The 20,066-nt window shown below is 53.4% G+C and overlaps 1 protein-coding gene across 1 annotated transcript in view; it reads right to left on the reverse strand.

The window, feature by feature from the left end:
- The window catches only part of PLEKHA4 (pleckstrin homology domain containing A4), a 25,272-nt gene extending 5,206 nt beyond the window's left edge, over window positions 1–20,066 (reverse strand). Inside the window, exons 1-16 of the mRNA XM_045577195.1 lie at window positions 19,711–20,066; window positions 19,145–19,339; window positions 17,883–17,990; window positions 16,162–16,234; window positions 15,940–16,040; window positions 15,262–15,371; window positions 13,370–13,585; window positions 12,460–12,748; window positions 11,459–11,533; window positions 10,814–10,861; window positions 10,602–10,682; window positions 9,860–10,009; window positions 8,677–8,775; window positions 4,385–4,525; window positions 3,471–3,570; window positions 3,287–3,363 (exon numbers count right to left, since the gene is read on the reverse strand). Coding sequence (XP_045433151.1) covers window positions 3,287–3,363; window positions 3,471–3,570; window positions 4,385–4,525; window positions 8,677–8,775; window positions 9,860–10,009; window positions 10,602–10,682; window positions 10,814–10,861; window positions 11,459–11,533; window positions 12,460–12,748; window positions 13,370–13,585; window positions 15,262–15,371; window positions 15,940–16,040; window positions 16,162–16,234; window positions 17,883–17,990; window positions 19,145–19,228 — 1,752 coding nt within the window. The 5' untranslated portion in view covers window positions 19,229–19,339; window positions 19,711–20,066. The remainder of the gene's footprint in view (window positions 1–3,286; window positions 3,364–3,470; window positions 3,571–4,384; window positions 4,526–8,676; window positions 8,776–9,859; window positions 10,010–10,601; window positions 10,683–10,813; window positions 10,862–11,458; window positions 11,534–12,459; window positions 12,749–13,369; window positions 13,586–15,261; window positions 15,372–15,939; window positions 16,041–16,161; window positions 16,235–17,882; window positions 17,991–19,144; window positions 19,340–19,710) is intronic.

The raw sequence follows: 20,066 nt of genomic DNA on the forward strand, positions 1-20,066 counted from the left end.
GTTTCTCTCTCATCGATGTTTCTGAACCTCTCCCCCTCCCTCTCCCTTCCTCTCTGTATAAAATCAATAAAATATATTTAAAATAAAATAAATAAAAACTGGAAAGGGCCTGGATCCATCTGTGGCTCACGGTGGGGCCAGCCCCTGTTTTACTCCGATTCGGCCAATCCTGATCGCACGCCCGCCTGCTGCACACAGTCCCCCTGCATATGGCCCTGTGCCGTCTGTTTCTCCAAACTTTGACACACTCACTGGTTTCAAATACAGCAGCCCACACAGGCAGGTATTTTTAGCCAGTTAAAGCCTGCCTGCTGTGACTGCTCCACGGAGCTGTGCCCAGCATTGGCAGGCCAGAGGCAAGGCGAACCTGCAGCTATAAAGGACCAAGCAGCCTGGCCAGTGTGGCTCAGTTGGTTGGGGGCCAGCCCATGCACCAAAGGGTTGCCAGTTCTATTCCTGGTCAGGGCACCTGCCCGGATTCCCTTGGGGCCTTGAGGCCAGGTAGGGGGAGTGCAGAAGGCAGCCAATCGATGTTGTGCTCTCACATCGATGTTTCTCTCTCTCTCTCTCTCTCTCTCTCTCTCTCTCTCTCTCTCTCTCCCCCCCCTTCCTTGCTCTCTAATATATTTTTTCACTTTTAATTGAATTATATTATATTTTTATTTTTTAACATGTTGGTATTTATTTTTAGACAGAAAGGGAGAGAGAGAGAGAGAGAAGCATCAATGATGAGAATCATTGATTGGCCGCCTCCTGCACACACTGGGGATCGAGCCTACAACCTGGGCCCGGGCCCTGACGGGGTTTTGGACTGTGACCTCCTGGTTCATAGATTGATGCTCAACCACTGAGCCACGCCCGCCGGGCGATATATACACTGAGTGACCAGATTATGGTGATCTCTGAACGCATAAAATCTGGCCACTCTGACCAGGAGTTCAACCAGCAGGCAGGCTGGCCAACTGCCCATATCCCCTCCCTCTGGCCAGGCTGGCCGGCCCCCACCCATGCACGAATTCATGCACCGGGCCTCTAATATATATATACACTAGAGGCTCGTTGCACAATATTCGAGCAAGAACAGGCCTTCCTTCCCCTGGCTTCATCCCAGCGCCCGGGAGCCAGGGAGCCCCCCCTTCTGTCTGAAGCACCGCTCCTGTGGCTCCCTCCACCCGCTGCTTCCCCTCCCAGCCCTCCCACATGCAAATCAACCTCCACCTTTGTTGGGTTAATTTGCATACTCATTCTGATTGGCTGTGGGTGTATGGTTAATTTGCATGTTTCTATTTTATTAGGTAATATATACTGAGTGACCAGATTATTATGCATTCAGAGATCATAATCTGGCCATTTGGTGTATATTATTAGAAGAAAGAGAGAGGAAGGAAGGAAGGAAGGAAGGAAGGAAGGAAGGAAGGAAGGAAGGAAGGAAGGAAGGAAAGGAGAAAGTATACCCCAAGGGGCTGCCACCTAAGGCTTCTCCCAGAGACACCCGCTGTGCGCTGAGTGCTGTCTCCCTGCCCTGAACCCCCTTCTCAGACCTCCCCGCCCCCTCCCCTTGGGCACTGGCTCCCACAATAACCTCGGGTCTCAGGTCCTGGCTTCTCCCAGGGCAAACCCGTCCAAAGGGGTCAATAAAGCTCAGTGCGCGCTACCGCCCCCTCGTGGCCATCTTGCTCCTTGCTCAGCTCCGGAATGCCTCCCCAGCCGGCCGGCGCAGAACTGCGTGGCTGGGAGGGGAAGAAGCAATTCCTGCCCATTCCGCACGCCACGCCCTTCCTAGGAAAGACAGTGGCTTTGTATCCATGACAACAAGGAAGCACCAGAAGCGCCCTCCACTCCGCTGGGTCAGGTCATCATCCCCAGCCAGCCAGCCAGCCAATCAGTGCCGGCCCGCGTCTCTGAAAGCCAGCCAATCAGCAGCAGACACAAAGCCTCCCCAGCTTACGGGCGGCCAGTCCCTGGACTCTCCAGGTCTACCTTGTTTAAGCAAAGGAACAGCTTCAGCACTGATTCTGCGTCTCCATCCCCTCCACGCCGTTCCCTCTGTTGGACTTTCCCACATGGCCACGCCTTTTCTCATGCACCCGGACTCAGTTTACCTATCCGTTAAAAGGCTTCCTAGCCCCGGCTGGTGTGGCTCAGGGGACAGAGCGTCAGCCTGCAGGCTGAAAGGTCCCAAGTTCAATTCAGGTCAAGGGCATATGCCCAGGTTGCGGGCTCACTCCCCAGTAGGAGGCTCTCTCATCATCAATGTTTTTATCTCTCTCTCTCTCTCTCTGAAATCAATAATATATATATATATATATTTTTTTTTTATTATTATTATTATTTTTTTTTAAAGAAGGCTTTCTCCCTAACCGGTGTGGCTCAATGGATAGAGCATCGGCCTGCGGACTAAAAGGTCCCAGGTTCGATTCCGGTCAAGGGCATGTACCTTGATTGCAGGCACATCCCTGGTAGGAGGTGTGCAGGAGGCAGCTGATCCATGTTTCTCTCTCATCAATGTTTTTAATTCTCTGTCCCTCTCCCTTCCTCTCTGTAAAAAATCAATAAAATATATATTTTTAAAAATCAATAAAATATATTTTAAAATAAATAAATAAATTTAAACAGCCACAAGTGGCTACTGGCTACCTTATCGGATAGTGAAGAGGATATTGAATCAATATTTGTTAAGTCACACCAAAACCGGTTTGGCTCAGTGGTAAAGCGTCGGTCTGCGGAATGAAAGGTCCCAGGTTCGATTCCGGTCAGGGGCATGTACGTTGGTTGTGGTCACATCCCCGGTAGGGGGTGTGCAAGAGGCAGCTGGTCGATGTTTCTCTCTCATCAACGTTTCTAGCTCTCTATCTCTCTCCCTTCCTCTCTGTAAAAAATTAATAAAATATATATATTTTTAAAAATATTTGTTAAGTCAAGGAATAGATAAATGAATGAATGAATGAGTGAGTGAGTGAGTGAAGTACTTACTATATCCGGGCACTATTTCCAACCCTCCCTGGGCATTCATCTAGTCTGAACCCCCACATCAGCTCTAGGTGGCAGGCACTCATTTTGCAGACGAGAAAATGGAGGCAGAGAGAGGCTTAGTAACTGGCCCGAAGTCACACAGCTTAGCGGTGGCAGGGACAGAATTTAACCCCAATGTTCTCACCTCACGTTCCCTGTGCTCTGGGCTGTCGCCTTGGAGCCCCTCCCCCAGCCGTTCCCCCGAGAGTGGGTGATGGGTGCTGATCAGAGGAAGGGTTACGAGAGGGCCCGGGGGGCCAGGCAGACCGCCTACCTTGGTGCCTGGCTGCGGGGAGGGAGGGCAGCGACCCTCGGGGCTGGAAGCCTGGGAGGTCCTGGGAGACCCCACACCTGGCAGGGCAGGAGGGGATGTGGTGAGGGCGGGGGGCCATGCCGGTGTGTGTGTGTGTGTGGGTGTGTGTGTGTGTGTGTGGGTCCCCCCGGCCCAGGGTGCTCACCTGAGCCAGCGCTGGCAGGGCCTCGGTCCCCCCCGGGCGGCCGCCCCCAGTCGGCCTCTGAGGACCGGGGTGAGCTCAGTTCCAAGGATTCAGGCAGACTCTGGAGGGGTTGGGGAAGAGGAATCATGATGATCGTCATCCTTATTATGGCCACTGGTTAAGCAACTAGCAACTGGGACGCAGCACCATGGGATTGAGGTGGAAAACCAGCAGCTAGGCCCTAACCGGTGTGGCTCAGTGGATAGAGCGTGGGCCTGGGGACTGAAAGGTCCCAGGTTCCATTCCGGTCAAAGGCATGTACCTTGGTTTGCGGGCACATCCCCAGTGGGGGGTGTACAGGAGGCAGCTGATTGATGTTTCTAATTCTCTCTCCCTCTACCTTCCTCTCTGTAAAAAATCAATAAAATATATTAAAAGAAGAAGAAGAAGGAGGAGGAGGAGGAGGAAAAGAAGAAGAAGAAGAAGAAGAAGAAGAAGAAGAAGAAGAAGAAGAAGAAGAGGGGGAGGAGGAGGAGGAGGAGGAGGAGGAGGAGGAGTAGGAGGAGGAGGAGGAGGAGGGGGAAAAGTCTGATAAGTGTTAAGCAATGACTCTCTGGGGGGAAACAGCCCTGGTTTGCGTGTTTGCCAGTTACCGTGGTGTAAATATCCCACTCCGGTCCATTTCCACAGGGCATCCTTGACTGTGGAGTTGGGAAGTGATGCCCGCAGTTGGCCCCTGGGGGGTGGGGCTGAGCTGGGCCCAGCACCCCGCTGGCTTACGCTCACATGTAACAAGGAAACTACGACTTCCCCGGCTTAGGATGCTTGTCTGAGGCTGGTTAGTCGGTCAAAGGAGAGGGAGAGAGGTGAGTGGGCGATAGTTTGGCAGATGGGACAGGAAGCTGGGAATGGGAAGAGACGTGTGTAAGCCTCACCTCTCTCTCTGAAGACTCCTCGCCTTGGAGAGCAGGAGATGGGGAGTCAGGCTCCGTGCTTTGGGGCGGTTTCTGGGGGCCCCCCAGACCTGCCAGGGTGTCTTCCATCATCCACAGCTGCTGCTGAGCAGACGCTCTGTCCTGGGGGAAAGGGGGAGGGAGGAAATGAATGAGGTGGGACAATGCAAGAGGGTTAAAGCTGATGGGCCCCAGGCAGCATCTGAAACCAGCCGGGCTGTTTGTGGAGTCGTAAAGGGACTATGGCCAGAGCTGGTGTGGCTCAGTGGGTAGAGCATTGGCCTGCAGAATGAAGGGTCCTGGGTTCAGTTCCAGTCAAGGGCACAGGCCTAGGTTGGGGGCTATGTTCCCTCCTGTGTGCAGGAGGCAGCCAAGAAATGAGTCTCTTAACACTGATGTTTCTCTCTCTCCCTCTCCCTCCCTCTCTGAAATCAATAAAATATATATGAGAGAATTATATATATAAAATAAATAAATGGACTACATGCACATATCACAGCTGTATTTGTGGCTACCCATTCCCATATGGATATCCTGCCACCTCACCCCCACTTATCACAAACACTGTCTTTTTAAAAATATATATATAAATTTTATTGATTTTTTTACAGAGAGGAAGAGAGTCAGAAACATCGATGAGACAGAATCATCGATTAGCTGCCTGCTGCACACCCCCTACTGGGGATGTGCCCACAACCAAGGTACACGCCCCTGACCGGAATCGAACCAGGGACCTTTCCGTCCGCAGGCTCTATCCACTGAGCCACACCGGTATTGGCTACACTGTTTTTTGCAAGGCTCTGCAGCGTTGCCTCTGGCATAAATAAGGGGCCATATACATGTACGTGAGTCTGCTTCTGAGTACCCTATTCAGTTTCTTTGTCTAACCTGTGTCAACATTACCCTGTGTCATTAACAGTAGCTTTCCAAATGCAACGTAGGGTCAGTGTGTCAATCTCCATGCAAAAACCCTCTGGATCTGCATTGGGGCTGCTGATCCCCATTGGGGAAATTCACTTGGGGAGACTACATCTTTGCATTAGTGTATCTTTCCTATCCATGAGCTTGGTATATCTCCCCATTTATGTAGGTCTCTACCTTCTCTGTGGTTTTGGTTTTTTTGGGGGGTTTTCTTTATTTTTTTAAATATATTCTGATGTCCTGTGGTTTTTATTTATTTTTTAAATATATTCTATTTATTTTTTACAGAAAGGGAGAGGGATAGAGAGCTAAAAACATCGAGACAGAAACATCAACCAGCTGCCTCCTGCACACCCCCTACCGGGATGTGCCCACAACCAAGGTACATGCCCTTGACCGGAATCGAACCTGGGACCCTTCAGTCCGCAGGCTGACACTCTATCCACTGAGCCAAACCGGTTAGGGGCCAGGTTCGATTCTAGTCAAGGGCACACGCTCACATGCTCAGCTTTCGAGCATGATCCCCAGCAGGAGGCGTGCAGGAGGCAGCCGATCAATGATTTTCTCTCATTGGTGTTTCTATCTCCCTCTCTTTTCCTCTCAGAAATCAATAAAAAAATATACATATTTTAAAAACTGTTGTTTACTTACTTTCTACTTGTTTGGCACTGGCAAATATGAGGACAATTGATATTAACCTTGCATTCAGTGACCCTGCTAAATATGCTTCTTTTTTTTTTTAATATATATATATATATATATATTTTTAACAGAGAGGAAGAGAGAGGGACAGAGAGTTAGAAACATCGATGAGAGATGAACATCGATCGGCTGCCTCTTGCACACCCCCTACAGGGGATGTGCCCGCAACCAATGTACATGCCCCTGACCAGAATCGAACCCGGGACCTTTCAGTCCGCAGACTGACGCTCTACCACTGAGCCAAACCGATTTCAGCTAAATATGCTTATTCTAATAGTGTCTCTGGAAATTATTATTTTTTAAAATGTGTGCATTTATTTATTTATTTATCCTCACCTGAGGATATTTTTCCATTGATTTTTAGAGACAGTGGGAGAGAGAAGGAAAGACAAAAATATCAGTGTGAGAGAAAGACAGCCATTTGTTGCCTCCTGCGTGCACCCTGACCAAGGCCCAGCTGGAGAGAGATCTGCAACTGAGGCATGTGCCCTTGACCATGATCGAACCTGGGACCCTTCAGCCTGCCGGCCGGAGCTTTATCCACTGAGCCAACTGGGTAGAGCTGGACATGACTTGGATATTCTACACATATACACAATCTGTAAATGAAAATAGCTTTACTTCTTTCTTTCTTGTCCTGATACCTAATTGCTTACTTCTTGTACTTGGTCTGTCTAAAACCTCTGGTACACTTGGTTGCGGGCACATCCCCAGTAGGGGGCGTGCAGGAGGCAGCTGATCGATGCTTCTCATTAATGTTTCTAACTCTCTATCCCTCTCCCTTCCTCTTTGTAAAAAATCAATAAAATATATATATATATATATATTTTAAATATATTTATTGATTTTTCACAGAGAGGAAGAAAGAGGGATAGAGAGTTAGAAACATCAACCAGCTGCCTCTTGCACATCCCTCACCGGGGATGTGCCCGCAACCAACGTACATGCCCTTGACCGGAATCGAACCTGGGACCCTTCAGTCCGCAGGCCAACGCTCTATCCACTGAGCCAAACCGGTTTCGGCAATATATTTTAAAAAATAAAATAAATAAGGCCGAAGCCGATTTAGCTCAGTGGTAGAGCGTCGGTCTGCGGACTGAAGGGTCCCAGGTTCGATTCCGGTCAAGGGCATGTACGTTGGTTGCAGGCACATCCCCGGTGGGGGGGGTGCAAGAGGCAGCTGGTCGATGTTTCTCTCTCATCGACGTTTCTAGCTCTCTATCTCTCCCTTCCTCTCTGTAAAAAACCAATAAAAATATATTTAAAAAAAAATAAAAAATAAAAAATAAAGTAAATAAGACCTCTGGTACAATGTCGACGAGAACTGGTGATAGCAGACACCCTTGTCTTATTCCAAACATCAGGAGGAACGTTTTCCATATGTCACTGACCACTGCAATGTTTGCTGTAGATTGGTAATAAACAACTTTTTAAAAATATATATTTTATTGATTTTGTACAGAGAGGAAGGGAGAGAGATAGAGAGTTAGAAACATCGATGAGAGAGAATCAGCTGCCTCTTGCACACCCCCTCCTGGGGATGTACCCGCAACCAAGGTACATGCCCTTGACCGGAATCGAACCTGGGACCCCCCAGTCCGCAGACCGACGCTCTATCCATTGAGCCAAACCGGTTTCGGCAAGTAATAAACAACTTTTATCAGATGAAGGAACTTCCATTTCTGCTTTACTGAGAGCTTTTATCAGGAATGGGTGTGGAATCTTGTCTTTCTCCGCCCTGCATGTGTTGAGACGACCATGTGGTTTTCCTCTATTATGTTGTCAAATGTAGTGAAATGCATGGACTGATTTTCAAGTGTTAAAACTAACCTTGCATTCCCATAGCAAACCCAATTTGGTTGTAATGCATTTCTGTTCTCTTCCTCTATTGCTGGTTGTAAGTAATATTTAACACCACTAGGGGGCGTCAGTGTTAAATGTTGGATTTTAAGGAGAAGTTGGGAGGGTTTAGAATGAAGAAGTCAGGGCTTAAATCTGTAAGTACACATGTAATACTAGAAGTCAATGTTTTTAACTAAAAATATATAATTTTGGCCCCAGCCAGCGTGGCTCAGTGGTTGAGCGTCGACCTATGAACCAGGAGGTCACGGTTTGATTCCAGGTCTGGGCACAGGCCTGCCATATCTATCCCCAATGTGGGGCTTGTGGGAGGCAGTTGATGAATGATTCTCTCTCTCTAATCATTGATGTTTCTAACTCTCTTTCCCTCTCCCTTCCTCTTTGAAACCAATAAAAAATAAATCAAATAACATCAAATAAAAAAGATACATGATTTTGGCCCTGAACAATGTGGCTCAGTTGGTTGGAGCATCATCCTCTATACCTAACTGCCCCGGGTTCGATTTCCGGTCAGGGCACATACCTAGGCTGGGGTTCGATCCCTGGTTGGGGCACGTAAGAGAAATAACTGATCAATGTTTCTCTCTCACATTGATGTTTCTCTCTCTCCTTTCCTCTCTAAAATCAATAGTTATATCCTCTGGTAAGAATGGGAAAAATGAAGAAAAGGAAGGAAATAAAGGAAGGGGAGGAGCTTGTGAGAAGGACTTCAAACCTGTGGGAGGGGCCTCAGTGCCCACAGGGTTTCCAGGTGTGGACGGTGGGGCTTGGGGCTGGGGACAGGGATGTACCTGCGGGGACCCGAGGTGCAGCAGGCACTCCAGGGTCTCTCTCACGGTGCCCAGCTCCTGCTCCAGGCCGCTGTACGCGTCCCAAACCCGCTCACGCTCCTTCCAGAAAGGGGAGACACGGGGTTAGCATGCCCACCCCCTAGATCTTCCCCTAGAGCATCCTACTCCCAGTGTTCCCAGAGGAGGAGGAGGAAGGCCAGCCTGGGCCCTGGTGTCCTGAGGGAGTACGTGGACTACAATTCCCAGAGGCCTCTTTACATGGACTACAATTCCCAGAGGCCAGCAAAGAGGCCTCTGGGAATTGTAGTCCATGTAAAGGGGCCTCTGGGAATTGTAGTCCACACTCCCTTGGGAACCGCAGTGTCTGTAAGGAACCTGGCATTCCAAAGAGCTCCTAGTGCAGAGAAATCACAGCTCTCTCTGAGCCCTCCCCTCTGAGCTGCCCTGGGGCACATCTGGTGAGTTCTCCGGCTAGTCAGGACCACACCCCTCTGCCCTCCTGGACAGCAGAAACCCCCTCACCAATAGTAATAATGATTGATAGCCGCTAGTATTTATTAGGCACTTCATGTGTGTCAGGCACTGTTCTTAGCACTCATTTAAGTCTGTGCTATAGGTTCTATGAATGTTTCCATTTTACAGACAATAATACCCATAGCTAACACAAATACTGCCGATCAGATGCCAGGTACCGACGTGTTAACTAGTCATTTATTCAATGGCTAGGACAGTGGTAGGCAAGCTGCGGTTCTGTTGACTCATGAGTTTGCTGCCCGCTGTGTAAGGCATTATTACCCTTACCCAGAAGTTTTGACGTCAGGTTAAAGACATCAGTACATTATTCAAATGTTTTTTTAAGTGTTTTTCCCCTACTGTATTTTCCATCTCGCGTTTACAGAAGATGCGTCTTATGGGAGCTAAGGCCCAGAGGGGTTGGGTAACTTTTCTAAGCTCACACAGCTACCGGGAGTGCGAGCTGAGACTCAAAGCCAGGAATCCGCATCCAACCACCCCTTAAACCGCTACATGAAGTCCTGAGCTTCCTGGCTGCTCACCCTCTGGGACAGACAAGAGCATGGGCCTAAAATTTGGGGAGAGGGCAATTCTCAAAAACTACCTTCCCATGAGCCCTGGCGCCATTCCCCCCCACCCCTCCAGGGTATGTCCCTTCCCAGATGCTCACCTGAGTCAAGTGACAAAGAGTGGCCCTCACACTGACCAGCCGGTCCTGCAGGAGGCGCTGGCGCCCCCAGGCCCTCGGAGGAGCCGCAGCTTCCCTGGCTGCCTGGCCCAGCTGCTGCCTGGTCAACTCCAGGGCTGCTTCCAGCTGCTCCTGCACCGAGAGGGGAATGATGACCTTCGCCCAGCAGCAGGGCTCACATCAGCCCATGAACCAGGAGGTCACAGGGACAGGGGCACATGCCCAGGTTGTGTGCTCCATCCCCAGTAGGGGGCATGCAGGAGGCAGCCGATCCGTGGTTCTCTCATCATTGATGTTTCTATCTCTCCCTCTCCTTCCCTCTCTCTCAATTCAATTTAAAAAATTTAAAAAGCCAAAACCGGTTTGGCTCAGTGGATAGAGCATCAGCCTGCGGACTGAAGGGTCCCAGGTTCGATTCCGGTCAAGGGCATGTACCTTGGCTGCGGGCACATCCCCAGTGGGGGGTGGGCAGGAGGCAGCTGATCAATGATTCTCTCTCATCGATGTTTCTAACTCTCTATTCCCTCTCTCTTCCTCTGTAAAAAAAAAATCAATAAAATATATTTTCTAAAAAAAAAAATTAAAGAAAAGATTAACTTTCTGAAGTCACACCCAGCCCGAGGGAGAGAGAACAAGTGTCCTCCCACATCCTCTTCAGCCCGAATGCTGAGGATAGGGTCGGGCTAAGGGCGGGGGCGGGACTAGGTGTCTCTTCCCATCCCACCTTCTCTTCCTGCCTCTGGTCTATCTCCTCCTGCAGCCTCTTCAGCAGCCGGTCCTGGCCACACAGCTTGGTCAACAGAGTCTGAAAAAGGAGAACGGGCCAGATCTGGCTCTTACCCCTGTCCCCATCCCCCAGCCCCCCACACTCACGCACCTAGAACATTCTCTCCCCAACCCTGGAACTCAGCAGAGTTTGGATCCGGGAGGACTTACATCTGTCTCCAAGCTCTGGGGGAAGGAGGAGTCCAGGGGAGGGCCCGGCTGGGGAGGAGAGAAGCCAGGTCACTGGGCAGCCAGGGCCCAGCGCTGAGCCTCCCTCCGTCTGTACTGACACCGCCCTCCCCTCAATGTGCTCTGTGAACTAACAGCTGTAACAAATGTTATCATTCATGGGGGAATCCAGACATTTCCTTCACTGCTGAGAATAAACCAGGGATGGCCACTACCTCTGTTACCGTTTAACACCGTGTTAGAGATCCTAACCGATGCTGTGAGACAAAGAAAACAGCCCAGCTCAGTGGTTGAGCATATATAAAAGATGATGCCATTCAAATAGCTATAAAAACTGACAGGTATCTAGGAATTATCTTAACTAAGAACACCTAAGATCTCTATGGAAAAGCTCTAAAACTCAAGTAAAAGATTAGAAGATGACACGACCGAATGGAGAGAGAGTCTATATATATGCTGCCCAGTTCGCGCAGCCTGAGGAACGTACCTGGAGCCCCTGCTAAGGACCTTGCAACATCCCACCTGGCCTGCGCACTAGTCCGGATGAGGTCAGCGTAGCCAGGAAAACAGGGGAGCGGGGGGAGCAGTGGGGGCTCCGGCAGTTCCCAGGGGCCCCAGGATATTTACCAGTAAAACCAGGGAAGCCCGCGTCCCAGGAGATCTTGGAGGAAGCTGGATGTAAGTGGAGGAGCCAGAAGGGGTCTGGGGGAATGTTGAAAAAGAGACGTTTAGAAACGGGTGTGCCTTAGCAACAAATATTGAAGTGGGTGTGCCCAGCCCTAGCTGGTCTGGCTCAGTGGATAGAGCGTCAGCCTGCAGACTGAAGGGTCCCAGGTTTGATTCCGGTCAAGGGCACATGACAAGGTGGCAGGCTCCATTCCCAGTAGGGGGCGTGCAGGAGGCAGCCGGTCAATGATTCTCTCTTATCATTGACGTTTCTACCTCGCCCTCTCCCTTCCTCTCTGAAATCAATTAAAAAAAAATTTTTTTTAAAGTGGGTGTGCCCAAAACTGAAGTGCCATAGGAGGCCCTTTGAGATTCAAAACTGGGCCCCCAGCCAAAACCGGTTTGGCTCAATGGATAGAGCGTCGGCCTGCCGACTGAAAGGTCCCGGGTTCGATTCCGGTCAAGGGCATGTACCTTGGTTGTGGGCACATTCCCAGTGGGAAGTGTGCAAGAGGCAGCCAATCAATGATTCTCTCTAATAATGTTTCTAACTTTCTATCCCTCTCTTTTCCTCTCTATAAAAAGTCAATAAAATATATATTTAAAAAAAAACCTGGGCCCCCAAACTGCCTCCACTACCTGCTCTCCGGCGGCAGGCCCCGTGTCACTGGAGGGACAGGCAGGAAGGCAATAAAGAGACCGGCCTGGCCACACAGCCCCGGGCGGTGGGAGGTGCCCCTGCCCTCCCTCTCACCCCTGTGGTTAGCTGCGGATATTCTGGGCTACCCTCCCATGATGCTCAGAGAAAATTACAGGCGACCGACTTGGAAAGACGAACTGCAGGAGACACGAGGCAGCTGCAACCCCCACCCCTTCCCGTGTCCTTGTCTCGGCGGAGAGCACGCCGGACTGCGATCCCAGCATGCGGACAGCCTGGACCTACACCCCCAACCCCTCCTCACCTGGGTCCTGGCCTCCGGGGTCCAGTGCTCGGGGCTCCTGGGCGGCCTCCCTCCCCCGGCCTCGGAGGAGGGCGCTCGGCGGGGAGTGGGGGGCCGGGACAGGGCCTGGCGCTGGGGGCCCCATTCCGAGGGGGGGCGCACGTCGATGCGGCTCAGCGGGGTGTGGGGCCTGGCGGGGAGCGCGGGGTCCCCGGAGGAGGAGGAGGAGGGCGGGAGCCTGCGTGCGGGCGCAGAGCGGGGCCGCGGGAGGCTCAGCGGGGAGGGCGGGCGCGAGAGGGGCGGGAACAGGCTGCGGGGGGAGAGAACCGGGACCGGCTCAACGAGGGACCGCCCGCCACCCACCAGGGCAGCCCCCAAGACGGTCTCCCTCTGCTGAGCCTCTCTGTCCCGCTAAGAGCAGAGCCTCCTCTTGGCCGATCCTGAACGATTTCTCCCTTTTTGGCAGCTCCTGGAGGCTTTTCCCCCACCGGCTCTGACCCCACAGACCCCCAGCAAGTCCTAGTCCAGACGGCGAGCGCCAAGCCACGCCCCCAACCAGCCACAGTCCCCTCCCCTTTCTCAGGCCACGCCCCCAATCAGCCACAGTCCCCTCCCTTTTCCCAGGCCAAGCCCCAACAGCCTACAGTCCCCGCCCTCCTCTTAGGCCACTCCCCAAACAGCCGCAGTTCCCCCCCCCGCCCTTAGGCCACGCCCCAACCAATCCCAGCCCCGTCCTCCTCTTAGGCCACGCCCCAACAAGTCCCCGCCCTTCTCTTATGCCACGCCCCCAATCAGCCACAGTCCCCTCCCTTTTCCCAGGCCACGCCCCAACCGCCTGCAGTCCCCGCCCTCCTCTTAGGCCACGCCCCAAACCCAGTTTTCCTCCCTGAAGCTCCATAGAACTTCTCCCAGACTCCCGGGTCCAACTCACTCGGGGCTCCTGGTCCTCCGAATCCCGGGTCCAGACTGGCGGTCGGCTGTGGAAGCGGGAGTGAGCGGCCCGGGGCGGCCACGCTCTCTGGACAGCCGAGCCACTTGCGGCGATTCTGAGCTGGGCCCCTCGTCCCCCTGGTTCACCTCCGGAGGACCACCGGGGCCGCCGGGGCCCTCCCCAGGCTGGGGACGTGCGGGGGACCTGGGCCGCCCACTAGCGAGTGAGCACAGAAAAAGACAACACTCCTTTGCACCCCATAACAGCCCTATTCTCAGTGCCCAGACAAAGGCACAGGGGCCTACACAGGAGAAAAGCGGGGAGGTGGTGCCCTATAAATCGTTGTCTCCATATTGCAGATGGGGAAACGAAGGCCCTAGTGTGGGAGACTTGTAAGGGCCACACAGTCCATTCAAGTCACTGAGCCCAATGCCCCAGACTGAGTCTCCAGCCTGAAGACTCGGCCAGATCCAGAGAGAGACCGTCTGAAGCCTTTAATACAACAAAAGCAACAACTGAACCCTGACCGGTTTGGCTCAGTGGATAGAGCGTTGGTCTGCAGACTGAAAGGTCCCAGGTTCGATTCTGTTCAAGGGCATTTACATTGGTTGTGGGCACATTCCCAATAGGAGGTTTGCAGGAGGCAGCTGATCAATGTTTCTCTCTCATTGATGTTTCTAACTCCCTATCCTTCTCCCTTCCTCTCTGTAAAGTCAGTAAAATATATATATTTTTTTAAAATCTCACATTGCAGAGAAAGACAAGTATCACATGATCTCATTCATGTGGAATCTAATTGACAAAATAAACTGATGAATGGACTGAATCCAGAGACATGGAAGCATGGAACAAAGTGCAGAATCTCAGAGGGAAGGCAGGTGGGAGGTTAACAACCAAAGACCTTGTAAGCATATATGCATGGCACATGGACACAGACAGTAACAATGGGGGTGGGTGGGTGGGGGCAGGGACAGGGCAGATTGGAGGGAGTCAGTGAGGGGGGAAAGCAGACATATGTAATACTTTCAACAGTAAAGATTTTATTTTTTTTTTAAATATATCTTATTGATTTTTTACAGAGAGGAGGAGAGAGGGATAGAGAGCTAGAAACGTCGATGAGAGAGAAACATCGACCAGCTGCCTCTTGCACAACCCCCACAGGGGATGTGCCAGCAACCAATGTACAAGCCCTTGACCGGAATCGAACCTGGGACCTCTCAGTCCGCAGACCAACGCTCTACCACTGAGCCAAACCGGTTTCGGCAACGGTGAAGATTTTAAAATAAATAAATAAATAAATAAATAAAAATCTGACATTGTGGCCCGGCCAGGGTGGCTCAGTGGTTGAGCGCTGACCTGTGACCCGGGAGGTTGTTCCATCCTGGTCAGGGCACATGCCCGGGTTGTGGGATCAATCCCCAGTAGAGGGCGTGCAGGAGGCAGCTGACGAATGATTCCCTCTCATCATTGATGTTTCTCTCTCTCTTCCCCTTTCCCTTCCTCTCTCTGAAATCAATATATTTTAATCAAAATATTGTGGGTTTTTTTTTTGTTTTTTGTTTTTAACTGACATGTGTAGGGGGCAACGGCTGGGTGTAGACTTCTGAGGGAGCCAATCAGAGTGCGGAATATTGATAAGGGGCCTGGATAGAGTGGTGGGCGGAGCTTAGAGGAAAAGACTGCACTTCTTCCAAGGCTGGGGCCTGAAGGGCGGAGTCTCTCTCTCTCTTTTTTAATTAGTTTCTTTATTGATTAGGGTATCACATATTTGTCCTGTAGTCTCTTTAGCCAGAGGACGGTGATGGAGTGTTGAGGGCCTCAGGGGGGGAGTTGGGGAGGAGTAGACAGACCGGGTTGGAGCAGCGGGGTCCGGTGCGGGGCCGGTAACTCACCCATCATCTCCCTCCGCGCGGGACGCCCTGCCCAGCGCACGCACCCAGCCCCGCAGGTCCTCCAGCGTGTCCGCCGCCAGCACGTAGGTCCGCATGCCCGGGTGCTCGGCCTGCGGGAGACAAAGCTGGCCGCCAGGGCCCTCCGCAAAGGAGGGTGGCATCCATCCTAGCCAGGATCTTCCATCCACATACAATAAAGGGGGCCGATGCCTCCCGCCCGGCCTAGGGCAGTGGTCGGCAAACTCATTAGTCAACAGAGCCAAACACCAACAGTACCACGATGGAAATTTCTTCTGAGAGCCAACATTTTTTTTTAATATATATTTTTATTGAATTTAGAGAGGAAGGGAAAGGAATAGAGAGATAGAAACATCAATGATGAGAATCATGGATCAGCTGCCTCCTGCTCGCCCCCTGCAGGGGGTGGAGCCTGAACCCAGGCCTGTTCCTTTGGCCGGAATCGAACCCGGGACCCTTCAGTCCCCAGGCCGATGCTCTATCCACTGAGCCACACCAGCCAGGAGGAGCCAAATTTTTTAAACTGAAACTTCTTCTAACGCCACTTCTTCAACATAGACTGGCCCAGGCCGTGGTATTTTGTGGCTCGCGAGCCGCAGTTTGCCCACCACGGGCCCTGGTGCATAGTGCACAGAGGAATGGGGGGATGGAGGGACTCACGGTGAAGGTGAAGCGCCGCCCGCGGGGGGCTCCCGGCCCGTCTGGCCGGACACTGTAGCTGGGGAGCAGAACGCTGCCCAGGACGCTCTCCTCGCGGCTGTCTGCAAAAGGAGGGTCCGGGTCCGAGGTCAGGGGTCACACAGAGATCGGAAGGCCCAGAGGCTGGAGGAAAGGGGGCGTGGGAGGGGCGCCCTGTCACCCCGTGCGGACTGCAGGACTGACCCTTGTAGTAGAAGAGGCAGTGGCCAGAGAGGACGAACCAGCGGCGCTTCCAGAGCCGGAGCCCGGAGCTGTCCTGGGGAGAGAGGCGGGAGAGGGCGAGTACAGGGGAGGGGGGAAAGGAGGTGGAGACAGGGACCCTAGGGGACAGAGACTCAGAGAGACGGGGGGGACAGAAGCACGCTTGATGCAGTAGATCCAGGTGGAAGGCCGGAGGCGGAGAGGAGGTAAGATTCTGGACAGTCAGACCTGAGTTCGACTCCCAGCCCCACCACTTTCAGTCTACGCCCCCACACACTCATTTTCCCACGCGGACCCTCAGCTGTTCTCATCCGTCCACTGGGGGTTGAGAAGTTATGGGAGCCATAGCCGGTTTGGCTCAGTGGATAGAGCATGAGCCTACAGACTGAAGGGTCTCTGGTTTGATTCTGGTCAAGGGCATGGACCTGGGTTGCAGGTTCAATCCCCAGACTCAGGTCAGGGAGGCAAACAATCGATGTGTCTCGCTCACATCTATGTTTCTCTCTCTCTCTCTCTCCCTCACTCCCTTCCACTATTTCTAGAAATCAATGGAAATATCCTCCGGTGGGAATTAACAAAAAATAGCCAAAACCGGTGTGGCTCAGTGGATAGAGCGTCAGGCTGCGGACTGAAAGGTCCTGGGTTCGATTCCGGTCAAGGGCATGTACCTTGGTTGCAGGCACATTTCCAGTTGGGGGTGTGCAAGAGGCAGCTGATCGATGATGTCGATGTTTCTAACTCTCTATCCCTCTCTCTTCCTCTTGTAAAAAAATCAATAAAATATATATTTTTTTTTTAAAAAAAAAGAGAACAAAAATACAATAGAAAAGTTGGAACACATACATGCCACTGGTGGGCAGGGGTTGAATATCACTCTTTTTAAAAAATTTTTTTAAATATTTTATTGATTTTTCACAGAGAGGAAAGAAGAGGGATAGAGAGTTAGAAACATCAATGAGAGAGAAACATCGATCAGCTGCCTCCTGCACACCCCCTACTGTGGATGTGCCTGCAACCAAGGTACATGCCCTTGACCGGAATAGAACCCGGGACCTTTCAGTCTGCAGGCCGACGCTCTATCCACTGAGCCAAACCGGGTTCGGCTGGATATATCTCTTTATTCTGGAGCCTGAGACACAGAGAAGCTGTCAGTCAGACATCCTTAGGACAGCCAAGGAGGCGGGAGAGCCTCCTGCCACTGAGGCTTCACTCACCCGCCATGAGCCAGGCTTCTGGCCGAGAGGCGCTCCCCTGTGTGAGCGCACTGACCACCAAGGGGGCAGCTCCCACATTGAGCATCTGCCCCCTGCTGATCAGTGTGTGTCATAGCGACCAATCATTCTGCTGTTTGGTTGATTTGCATATTAGCCTTTTATTACATAGGGTTATATATTATTTCACTCCTTCCATTTATTTGTATACTAATTTGTTACCCGCCCCTACCCCACCCCACCTTGAATGGACTATGGATGCTTGGCCTATTTGCTTGGTATGTGATCCTGGGCTTGGCACACTGTCACGTCAAAGAAGTGGTCATTAAACGAAGGAATGGATGGAGGAAACCCTGACAGAGTAAGGGGAGAAGACGTGAGAGCAAAAGCAAAACAAATGCGGAGACGCGGAAGGAGAGGAAGAGCAGGCAGCCGGGGTCACAGCCTCTGGCGTCACTCGGAGCGTCTCGTCCCCTCCCCCGCCCCCCCCACCTGCTTATGCAGCCAGCCTCTGATGTGCACCGGGAGGTTGGGGTCCCTTCTGAGCGCATTGCCTCTCTTCCCGAAGGCGTGCACCTTGCTCACCGCCCGGGGGGGCTTCTGAGGAGAGAGGAGACAAGTGAACAGGGCTTTGGGGGGGGGGGGGTTTGAGGGGAGCAACCCCCTCATCTGGTGCCATGGAAACCAGGCCCAGGAGGGGGCTGAGTTCGAGGTCAGAGTGGGTGTGCACAGGGCAGAGCGGAGGCACTTTCCACAGGGGAGAGAGGTGCTCAGAGGCAGGGAAGACGCTGGCCCGCGGGAAGGGTCCGCTGCCAAGGAGAGGATGGCCTTGGCCACCAGAGCCGGGGACATTGCCTGGGCAGCCCCATAGTCAGGAGGCCTCCATGCCAAGACCCTGGCGATGGGTCAGAATCCAAGGCCATCAGTGCCAGGGAGAGACATCCCTTAGCGTCCACGTCTGGGGGTGGAGGGCTCCTCGGAATCCCTCCATCCCAACAGGCAGAGCCCCTCGCCCGCGCACGCGGGGTCTCAGGCATCCACCGCCACATCCCCACAGGTGCCCGCAGAGACGGTGCCGGGCAAGGTCAGGGTCCAGTCTCTGGACTCCCAACTGTGGAAGTGGGAATGAGGGAGGGGAATGGCCGGGAGGACAAGGAAGCCAGTGCCCCTGGACGCAGGGCTGGGCGACCAGGTGGGATGCAGGTATCGTGGGCCCCATGGGGCCTCCTTGTCAGAGAAAGGTCTGTCCTTGTCGGATTCCAGACCTGGGGGCATTGCATGGCTAGAGATGGGGCAGGGAGTCCAGGAGACACTGAGCAGCCACTGCAGCGGAGTGCCTAGGGGGCGTGACCACGGGGCGTGGCCCAGGTGGGGGCGTGGCTCGTGGTGGGGGCGTGGCCAGTGGGACGCTGCTCGTTGAAGGGCGTGGCCCGAGGCGGGGGCGTGGCCCGAGGCGGGGCGGGGCCTATCTCAGCAGCCAGACCCGTTGGGGTTGTGCCTCTGGCCCTGAATCAGGGAAATGCACGGGGTGGGGACGGCTGGAAGCGCCTTGGAATTCCTAGCTGCAGCTCGGGGTCAGCTGGGGCCCTAACGAGGTCTGGCAGACCCCGTGGCTGAGGCTCTTTCCTCTTAACCGCCGGAGTCCCTGGGGTGGCCTCCACCCCGGGCTCGAAGCCGGGAGGACGGGGCAGCCCCAGCCCCCCGCGTCCTCCCCCCCCCTCCCTCCGGCGGCCCCGCCGGAAGCTCGCTCCCACCTTGGCGCCCAGGCTGCTGAGCGAGGAGATGGTGGAGGCGCTGCTGGCCAGGCTGAGGCTGCTCCGGGGCCGGCCCTCCTCCATGGACGGCGGCCGGGGGCGAGGAAGAAAGGGGGCTGTGTGCGCTGCCCCTGCAGCTGACCCGGCTGGGGACAGAGCCGCCGAGGTCAGGGGCTCGCAGGTCGGAGGAGGAGGCTGCGGAGAAAGAGCCCGTTGTTCGGGGGCCTGGGGGGCTGGGCGAGGCCGGCCTGGGCCCGCATACCACGGGCGATGCCAAGAGAGGTGGGCGGCACTGGCAGCTGCGGGGAGGGGGCAGCTGCCTGTGGTCCAGGGCAGAGAATAGGGGCCCCTTTATTCTTGCCTCTCCCCCACCCCAGCCCCCCACAACGGCCAGGAATTTGACCCTCTCTGTGCTTAGGGACCCCTCATTCCCTGCCTCTTTCACGCTTCCTGCAGTTACTGTCTCCTGCACCCCCCTCGCCCCTTCCACATGCACCCCAAACCATCCTGCCAAGCCCTGGGGCACCGGGCATGGGCACCCCTCTCAGCCCAACCAGGGGACTTACCAGCTCCGGGCCCCTGCCGGTCAGGTGCTGCCTCCACAGGCCGTCTCCCTGCTCTGCTCTCTCCCAGGCTCTGGGTCTCTCTTCCTCTGGATCTCCCTGCCTTTCAGACCGTCTCTGTCTCCTCCGGCCTCACCTTCTGTCTCTCTCCCTCTCTAATCTCTGTCCCTTCCCGTCTCTTACTCATGTCTGCCTCCCTCCCTCACACACTCACACACCCATATCACTTTCTCTCCCAATCTTTGTTTCTGTTTCTGTCTAAATCCTTTCCTCTCGGACTCCCAGAGTCTCTTCCTTATGTCTCTGTCTCGTTCTTTTCCTCTCTCCCTCTCTGTCTAGCTGAGTCTCTCTCTCTCTCT

This window comes from Pipistrellus kuhlii, unplaced genomic scaffold, assembly GCF_014108245.1.
Source record: "Pipistrellus kuhlii isolate mPipKuh1 unplaced genomic scaffold, mPipKuh1.p scaffold_m20_p_84, whole genome shotgun sequence".
Classification (NCBI taxonomy): Eukaryota; Metazoa; Chordata; class Mammalia; order Chiroptera; family Vespertilionidae; genus Pipistrellus; species Pipistrellus kuhlii.